Source organism: Micrasema longulum, unplaced genomic scaffold (genome assembly GCF_059751315.1).
Source record: "Micrasema longulum isolate JH-2025_06_02 unplaced genomic scaffold, ASM5975131v1 h1tg001863l, whole genome shotgun sequence".
NCBI classification, from domain to species: domain Eukaryota; kingdom Metazoa; phylum Arthropoda; class Insecta; order Trichoptera; family Brachycentridae; genus Micrasema; species Micrasema longulum.
In genome coordinates, this window is record NW_028279037.1 from 1 (window position 1) to 10123 (window position 10123).

Sequence of the window (10123 nt, forward strand, 5' to 3'; positions counted from 1 at the left end):
CCTCAGGCTGTTATTCCGTCACACAGAGAAAGTGCTCTATATTTTTCATTTTTAGACCCAGTTGAGTTTTTTTAGTACTAAAACAAGCTTGCAAATAACAAATATAAAAACTATTATTTGTAACATCATTTCCGAAGAAATATTTTTCTTCGATAGTATACCATTGACATATTACGTATCATATAGGACATGTGGCGTTCAAAGTGGCCGTTTTTGGCATTGTTGATCTTTAAAGGAATCGGTTGGTGCTCAGCGTTGACATTTCAATCATGGAAATATCTGCTGAATGTCATTGCAGTACCAATTGCAGCGTAGCTTGATAATTTTTTCGTTACATGAAGGTAAGATGATCAGTCTTCTTCAGGTACCAGTCCAGGTACTATGAAATACGAGGTGTGTTCAGAAAATAACGGGAATTTTTTAATTTTGCGGGTTTGGAGAGTCCGATTGTCATTTTTATTGTGTTGCTATTATACATGCCCCCGAAGTATGGTATTTTTTTCAGCTGTATTCATTGTTTACTTTGTCTGCGGCACCTGCTAAGGTTAGACGTGTTTTTATGAGCTCGGCGATTTTCATGTATTAAAAAAATGGGTCAAAGAATGTGTATTAAATTTTGTGTAAAAAAAATAAATAAAGTGTAACAATGTGTGTGAAATGTTAACAAAAGCCTATGGTGAGTGCTATGAGTAAAACAAGAGTGGTATAAGCGTTTCCAAGATGGCCGTGAAGACGTTGAAGATGACGAACGGCTCGTATGCCCCAGCACATCAACAACCGATGAAATGTGGAAAAAGTGAATGAATTGGTTATGAACGATTGCCGAATCACAATCAGAGAAGTCGCTGATGATGTTGGCATATCGATTGGCTCAAGCCATGAAACTTTTTCGAATGTTTTTCAAAATTTTTGAATTTCGAACAAAAACAGCAGCGAATGGAAGTTGCTTAGGGGTCACTAAATAAAGTCAACGACGATGCAGAGTTAATAAAACGCGTTATAACAGGTGCCGAAACATGGGTTTACGGATATGACGTCAAAACTAAGGCTCAATCGTCCCAGTGGAGGCATTCTGGATTGCCAAGATGAAAATCGCCGAGCACGCCGAAAACCTTAGCGGCTGCCACAGACAACGTAAACAATGAATATAGCAAAAAAATTTAGCATACTTCATGGGCAGGTATACTAACATAATAAAAAAAAATGATAGTCGGACTCTCCGAACCCGCGAAATTTAAAAATTCCCATTATTTTCTGATCACACCTCGTATTCTAGTGTGAAAACACCCTTTTAAATAAATATTTCATATCAACCATGTCAGGAATCGAACCCGAGACCTCTTGCAAGGTTGGCAAACGCGCTGACCATCACACCACGAGGCCGACTAAATATGATAAAATGTATAAATATATGCAAACAAGTTATAAAACTTTACTAAAATAATCTCTATGACAATATGTACGAAAGAGATAGGACAGCATGTCTCAAGATAGCATGAAATACATAAAAAAGAATGGGTTTTCCGAATCGCAGAGATCCTGGACTTTGGCTACCCTCAGAACTCCGACACCGGAGTGCTAAAGACCTTCATCACGCAGCAGGGCATCAAGTCGGCCTCCAAGGAGGAGCAGGCGCAGATCACCTCGCAGGTCACCGGCCAGATTGGCTGGAGGAGGGAGGGCATCAAGTACAGAAGAAATGAACTCTTCCTCGATGTGCTGGAGTATGTCAATCTGCTCATGTCACCCCAAGGTCAGCATTATATTCAACTTTTAAAAGACTGTGTTAAAAAATCTCTTGGAAAACGGTGCTGTAATTTTGTGTTACACGGCGAGATATTTTTAAATACTGGTATTTAAAAACAAAAATTTAACATCGCACATTTGATAAAATAGAGTAATTACTGTACAGTATAAATAATAAATTTAAAAAAAAAACCTTTATATGTTGAAAGATTTACGATTTGCCAGCTTAATGGCTGTATAACAAATACCAAAACTTATTTGAGCACCATCGTTCTCAAACAGTGTCATATTTTAACAATTTTTTTATAAAAATAAAAATTTAAAAATGTTATAGCATCTTTTAAGACGCATCTTCTATTTCTCATTTCAGGTCAGGTGCTGTCTGCTCACGTGGCCGGCAAAGTTGTTATGAAGTCCTACCTATCAGGCATGCCGGAATGCAAGTTCGGCATTAATGACAAGATTGTTATGGAGGCGAAAGGAAAAGGAAGCGGTAATTATCAAAACAGATTAAATTAACAAAATATATTGAATGCTAATAATCTAGTACAATATGCTACAATAGTAATTATTATACACCAGAAGGCGCGTAGAATCAAGTTTGTATACAGTGACTATGAATCTTTGTATTGCAAAGAAATGCAGGTACTTCTATTGTTTGTAATGACTTATTTATGCGAAACGGACTATCCGGCACTGGCTGCAATGAAAATCAAATATCGAGCCAGGTTAGTAGTCGAAAAGGATGTACGAGTGCCACTCTCCACATTGCTCCCAAGATTTGATAAACTGCCAATAAACAATAACAACCCTCGCATTCAATTTTTAGATTTTTTTATTTTTATTTATTTACAATTTTAAAAAACCCGTTAGGGTTACATTAGAAATTTAATATTGTCTAGTCATTTTATGTCTCGTCTAGTCTAGTTATAGTTCAGTCATCATGTGCTTTTTTAGGTTGATTTTAAATTTGTTTCCAGTAAAAGTTTTCAAGTAGTAAGGTAGGTCGTTGTAGTGTTTAAGTCCATTATGTAGTATTTTTGACTGTCCTGTGTTTGTCTTTGCTTTTTCAATATGATAGTGTTGTTGTTGTCTGGTGTTATATTTGTGTATGTCAGCATTTTTGACTAATATTATGTCGTCGTCTTGTATGTTTCCCAGTGTTATTTTGTGCACAATTTTTAAGGTCTCAATTTTAGTCAAGTAGTTTATGTCAAACTGGTGTGTTTTTTTTGTACAGTTCAGTCGTAGAGGTCAGGTAGGGTAGGTTGTATGTTAGTTTAAGAATTTTATTTTGTTGTCTTTGTATTCTTATTTACAGTTTTTTTGATGTAATAAAGTTTTTATTATTTAAAATGTGTCTATATTATTATGTTAACATATTACAATAGAGATAAAGACCATTTTTAAGAAGGCAATATAGAAGTCTAGGTATCTACAGGGCATATGACCTGTCATTGGCTGGTTTGAGTGGCCACTTTACACACTGTGTAACATTCACCATTCTGCCACTATTTGAACATCTATATTACTTTAATTCTTTCATCTGTTGATGTTTGTGAAGTTAAAGAGCTGAAACCTTTATTTATGCGAGTGAGATTCATCTAATTGAATTATTTCACCCACATACTAGGCAACGTCTGAAATTTTTATTGTTTCAATTTCTATACTTCTTCATGGACCAGGTGGATTTATCAACAATATTTTGAGTTTGTCCAAATTTTTGTAGACAAGGACTAGTATGTAGGTTAAATAATTCAATTAGATGAATCTCACTCGCATAAATAAAGGTTTCAGCTCTTTAACTTCACAAACATCAACAGATGAAAGAATTGAAGTAATATAGTTGTTCAAATATGGGCAGAATGGTGAATGTCACACAGTGTGTAAAGTGGCCACTCAAACCAGCCAATGACAGGTCACAAGCCTAGACTTCTATATTGCCTTCTTTAAAATGTTCTTCATCTCTGTTGTATATGTTAATGTTAACAGCTCCTCAGGGAGTTGAATCCAGTCCTTGTCTACAAAAATTTGGACAAACTCAAAATATTGTTGATATTATTATGTATTTAAAAAAAGATAGAGAGGCGCGAAAAAAATTTTTTTTTTGGGGAGGTGTGGTAACATAAAGGTTGGAAACCGCTGATTTAAGATGTAAATAAAATGTGTTCTATTTGGTGTAATAATTCAGCGCCTTACCAGGCAGAGCGGACAAAGGAATGATGTCTGGATACTTATACATATACGTACTAATACATTGTTTTTTTTCATTAGATACATTCTCCGGAGGAATATCGGGGAATACAGATGATGCGGCTCGCACCGGGAAGCCAGTAGTGGTTATTGATGATTGCCAGTTCCATCAGTGTGTGAAGCTGAGCAAGTTTGAGACGGAGCATTCAATTTCCTTCATTCCTCCCGATGGTGAATTCGAACTAATGAGGTATGAATTTTTCTTTCATTTTTACAAAAATACTTAAACTACTAATAAATTTTATTCTTAAAAGTAATGTCGGTCGACAGCGGCGACTAGCGGATTGGAGTCAAGGAAAGTCCCAGTGAAGATACACTGTTTGTATCCTTCATTCATGCACTCGGCATATTAAAAAAAAAATGTATGTCGTATTATCAGCGTCACGATTTATGTTTTTTATTTCTGAAATTACTCCGCATGTGATGTCAGAGGTTCTCTTCTGCTCGATTAGAATGACAGTTGTCAGCAAAAGTGACGACATAACTTTGTAGTAACGTCTAAGGAGTGATTTATATTGACACACGAAAAATCATTCGTATCTGGCATGTTGATTTTTTTAAATACAATGCTTGACATATAAATCTACATAATTATATAAAATCAGCTTTCAAACAAAAATTAACCTAATTATTAACGACGTTCTTACAAGGTTACATCATTTTGCAAAAATGTTAGAGATGAGACAAATTGATCAATGTAAATCGATCGAATAAAAAAATAATTCATTTGATGTTGTTCATGAAAAAAGTATAAATGTCTTACTTTTTGGTGAATAATTGTTTTAAACACACTATAATGCCCTTTTTTTGCGTTTTTATATAAATTTTCGGAAACAGAGTTAAATGTTTGCATGAAAAAACTGATAAAATCGATTTGATCGATACATGGTCAGTGATCAGTACTTTACCATTACTAGTCACATTAGTTTGACAGCTGTCATTTTAATCAAGCTGTATTTTAAGGACTATAGTGACATCGTTCAAAGTAGTTCATTTTTATCAATATTTTTTTGTACATTTCAAGAAACTTTGCCGTACAATTTAATTGCAATTTAAATTTTTACTGCGCGCAAGAAAACGTTTTTATGTATTCAATTTCCCGTAGGGCTGAAGTTACTCATTAAAAACATTGTTAGTTTTAAATATTGTATCATAAAAAGTTCCTTACCCCTGTTAAAATATATTGATCAATTTTAATAATGGTTTTGTTTTTTTTCTGCGTAGATATCGTACTACAAAAGATATATCTCTCCCATTCCGCGTTATTCCCCTGGTGCGCGAGGTTGGGCGCACCAAGATGGAGGTGAAGGTGGTGCTGAAGAGCAACTTCAAGCCTTCCCTGCTCGGCCAGAAGATCGAAGTGAAGATTCCCACTCCGCTCAACACGTCGGGTGTGCAGCTCATCTGTCTCAAGGGCAAAGCCAAGTACAAGGCTTCAGAGAACGCCATCGTCTGGAAGTAAGCGCCATTGCTGATTTAGTTGCATAGTTTTATTTAAATATTTATCCCTTAGAACTCTATTTTGTTTTACATGCACAGTTGAAACTTTCTCTTAAGGCGGTAGTCTGGTTAAACGAACGCAAAATTAGGAAATCATACAATTTTGCCATTTTAGAAAGAAAGTTTTTTTTTTTAATCCCGCAATAATAAAAAAAACGTAAATTAGATAAAAACAATATTTTTTAAAGGTATTCTGTTAAAAAATAAACATAAAAGTTTTGTGTAACTAAAATATAATTACTTTTAGACCTAGGCAGATTACGCCATTTCAAATTTACACTAAACTTAGGTATCTGGGATCTCAATAAAGACTAAGTATTGAACTAAAATTTGTTGCAATAATTTAAAGATAATAAGTTGAACATGAAAGTGGCCGAAGCCAAATTGTAATTTTTTGATTTTGAAAAGAATTACAAGCATTTTAAATCACATACATTTTTGTGACATTTTCCTTTATTTCTATGTAAAATTATGCTTTCGGTAATACTTAAAAAAAATAATTATTGAAATACTTTGCATTCATTTTAAAATGGCAAAATCATATGATTTCCAAATTTTGCGTTCGTTTTACCAGACTACAGTCTTAATTTATTAAATTCTTGCAAAAGTATAAATGCAGTGTCTAATAGTATTATAATATGTATAAATGTAAATATTTTGTTTTAAATTAAACTAGAATACTGTACTCCTATTTGGTCACCTTACTATAATGTTAGTATTGATATACTAGAAAGGGTAAAACAAAAATTATTTAAACAGGTCGACTGCCGGTTAAACCTTAACTTCTCTAACTATGCAGAAAGTATGCAGTGCCATAGAATAAATTTTATTCGAAATCGAAGAATAATGTTAGACCAGTTATTTTTGTTCAAATTAATAAACAATAAAATTGATTCCCCTAAACTACTTGAGAGACTTCCATTCCGTGTGCCATCTAGACCGACAAGAAACATTTTCTGTTTTACACAGAATGCGTCTACGATACTATTTAAAATAATCTACAATACCTAGAATATGCGAGCAATATAACTATAGATTTACCGATGCTGATATTTTTCATGACAATAATGATAATTTAAGTAAAAAATCATAGGAATATAGAGAGAAGCAGATATTTTTATTTTTTAAAAATTATATACATCTTTTTCATTTCTTATCTTTTACATTTGTTATATTTAACATAATTTGAATTATTGTCTTAAGTGTAAACAACATCCCGACCGCGGGTTTGACCAATTTTCGGCCAAAACCGAAAACAAAACTTCTGTTGGTCGGTTATTTACATTTTTTTTTATCTTCCAGGATTAAGCGTATGGCCGGCATGAAGGAAACACAGCTATCTGCCGAGATAGAACTTCTGGAAACTGATACCAAAAAGAAATGGACACGCCCTCCAATATCTATGAACTTTGAAGTGCCATTTGCTCCATCAGGCTTCAAGGTGAGTTTCCATGTCCGAATTTTACTTGCGACATCCAAATTTCATTGTAAAATTACAGTAAAAATAAAAATAAAGATTTCAGGGTCAAGGTCTGTACATTTCTGTATGTGTAATAAAATCATAATCTTGGAAGATTGTTTTTCACTTAAAATTAATTGAAGATTAGTCCTGGTAGTTTACTGGCTATAGCATTTGCAAGATGCACTGCATTTGAGATCCGATGCAGTGCCCTATGTACCACTAGGTGGGATAGGGAAAATAGATTTTTACATTATCTTTAAAATATTTACTTATATGTTGAGGTATAAACAAACACCTTTTTATGATGTTTGTCTTGCTCGAGATTACCGTACTTTATATTTCTGACTTACATTTAATTTTTCAGGTGCGGTATTTGAAAGTATTCGAGCCCAAACTTAACTACTCTGACCACGATGTTATTAAATGGGTTCGTTACATTGGAAAGAGCGGCCTATACGAAACACGGTGTTGAGGGAACAACTGTAATCGTAAAATGTATCTCTTCAATCTTGGATGTATATCTGTTAAAATGTTCAAAGTTTTTCCTTATTTTTTGCCACTAAAAAAATCCTTAGACCATGTACAGACTTATTTAAAATGATGAACTCAATTTCGTGACTTACAAACTGCGAACTAGTGACAAATGTGATGTTAATTACTTTTGCAAATACAGTTCATAAATATTGTATCTGGCACCCTTGAGTTGCACGGCAATCAACTAATTGGTAGCGGAGTTCAATTCACACCCCAAGTTTTTTTTATAGAGACCAGTTTGCACCATTCGGGAAAACCAACAACAGATGCTCTTTTTAGTCGAAGGTCCATTGTTAAAACATACATACGGCGTATATTTTATTAAACGTAGGGTACGAAAATGTAACTTCTAGATGTAGGTTCTGCAGTGCAGATGATGAAACACCTATGTCTATTTAAATGTGATGCTTTATATCACAAGAAAAGCTGTATCCTCAGGAGCCGCTGGTTAAACCCGGGGATGTTAGAGCACTCTCCCCTTACCTTTATGGCCCTGGACTCGGAGGGGGAGATTTAACAATACGAGAGAACTCTTTAAAGACCTGGACTTGGAGAGCGAGAACTAATTTACGGGGACCCGTCACAATAGATAAACACAGGTCACAGTGATGTCAGGAGCTTATATAACACTGACCCCCATCTTTCAGAATAAGAATAGGGTATAAAATTGAGTCCATCACTTAAATAACCCCTAAAATGGCTTAACTTATTTAATTATATTTTTTATCAAAATGTTCTATTTACTTGTGAGCATTTTAACAACTTTTCAATCTTTTTAGGTCTTTTTTATTGGAGCAATTTACCTTTGTTCTTGAAACATGTAAATAATAATCGCAAAGGTGTGCAGTTTATTTGTGAAGTTGTTTTTTTTGCAATGCCCTAATTTTGATGGTCGGTAAAAATTCATTTGATGGTAGTTCAACCATATAATATTTAATCAACGCGCTCCATAATGTTGGAATATAATTATTTTTAACTGATTTGTAATTTATTTTACGTACTCGAAAAAATTCTGAATAAAAGCATTTATTATATTTTGTCATAAAATACATAACGATTTTCTTATGCAAAAATTATTGGTATCGGCAAATCTAAAAGTTACAATCATAATAAGATTTATTAAATCTATTCTCCATTATACTTTGAAATATATTTTTCAGTATGAAGAATACTCTGGAAAGAATTGTGTGAATGGATACAAGTTGTTAGCACAAATTTTAGAATAGGCAATGTAGAGACAAAAATTAAAATCATAAAAACAAATGACCAAACTTGCTATTTTTTGTTGATTGAAATGATATGTAATGAAAATTGATTTAATTTTGTAAGTATCTAAGTGAAGCTCTTCTGATCTTAGAAGTTTATTTAAGATCTGTTTTTTAATTTATAAATTACATCTTAAATTGATTGATTGTGTATTTTTCTCCATTTAAGTTGTTCGCAACAATTTTTAGAGCTTATATAAATCTTAAAGCACAATTCACTTATTTATAATTTTTCAATAATATTTTATCCAGCGTATGAACTACACACAGTACATAACATCGAATCTCATTTGTATTTTCATTATAAATTACAAAAATAATTTACCCCTTTTGCGTTGTAGTTGGTTTAAAATACCTTTAGCCACGGTATTGTATGCAAGAAATTTAATAAACATTTATGATTGAATTTGATAAGTTATTGTTGTATAATTTTGCTAAGTTATAAAATGGCCAGATGTTAGACTCCAAAGTTAGGTATTATTTTGATAATATTGGCCTGGTTTTATATTTTTTAAAACTAATAAACGAAAAATAAAAGTTTTTTCTATGGGCCGTGGATTAATGACACGTATAAAACAGGAGGACTGATTTACCCTATTTCAAACATGACTAAGTTTATACAAATGTATGTCCTCGATACACTAAATTTGTAATTATCGCAAATATAAATAATGTATCAATCGAATATTTTGAGTAAAAATTTGTAAAACTTTTACTTGGGTAAAATACATTTAGTTAAGATCTTCAAAACGTTTTAACCTTTTTTGCAATTCGACACATATTATCAATAGAAAACTTGTTTGGTAAACATTCATAATGTGCCTGTAGAAAGTCCTGTATAAATTTTTATATTTATTAGTATGGATGTATTTTTCAATACCATCATTCCATATAGTGTCATTGAATGTTGAATGCTTCGTAGGTTCTTGCGTTATTTCCTAACAAAAAATATGAAATCAATTTGTTTAACATTTATTTTAAGCCGTAGTTTTAAGAATATATATCTAAATAATGTTTTAAATAAATATTCAAGTCATTATAACTTGTTACTACACATGTATATTCTCATTATATCTTATTTAGTTAATTTCGGCTGATAAATTATTCTTGTGTATTAAAATATATTTTTAATAAATCCAATAACATACTTAAGATCACGTGACTCGTGTTCCACACAAAATCATAGTAAAAATATTCATAAGTGTCTGGAAATTACAAATAGCAGATGTTAATTGAAACGTTTAAGAAATAAAACAATCCAAAAGATATTGTTCCAATTTTTATAAAAGAATACTGTTTTTTTGCTGTGGAACTCGCATGAATATGTAATTGTTATGTTATTACAATATAAAATTATGTATGT

At 32.5% G+C, this 10123-nt stretch overlaps 1 protein-coding gene across 1 annotated transcript; it reads left to right on the top strand.

Moving 5' to 3' along the window:
• Positions 1-1085: 1085 nt before the first annotated feature.
• Positions 1086-8758, top strand: AP-2mu (adaptor protein complex 2, mu subunit). Its single transcript, XM_088238331.1, has 7 exons — positions 1086-1134; positions 1535-1753; positions 2117-2239; positions 4021-4189; positions 5224-5457; positions 6802-6940; positions 7326-8758. The coding sequence occupies exons 1-7, from the start codon at positions 1086-1088 to the stop codon at positions 7431-7433; spliced, it is 1041 nt and encodes a 346-aa protein (XP_088094457.1). The 3' UTR covers positions 7434-8758.
• Positions 8759-10123: the final 1365 nt, after the last annotated feature.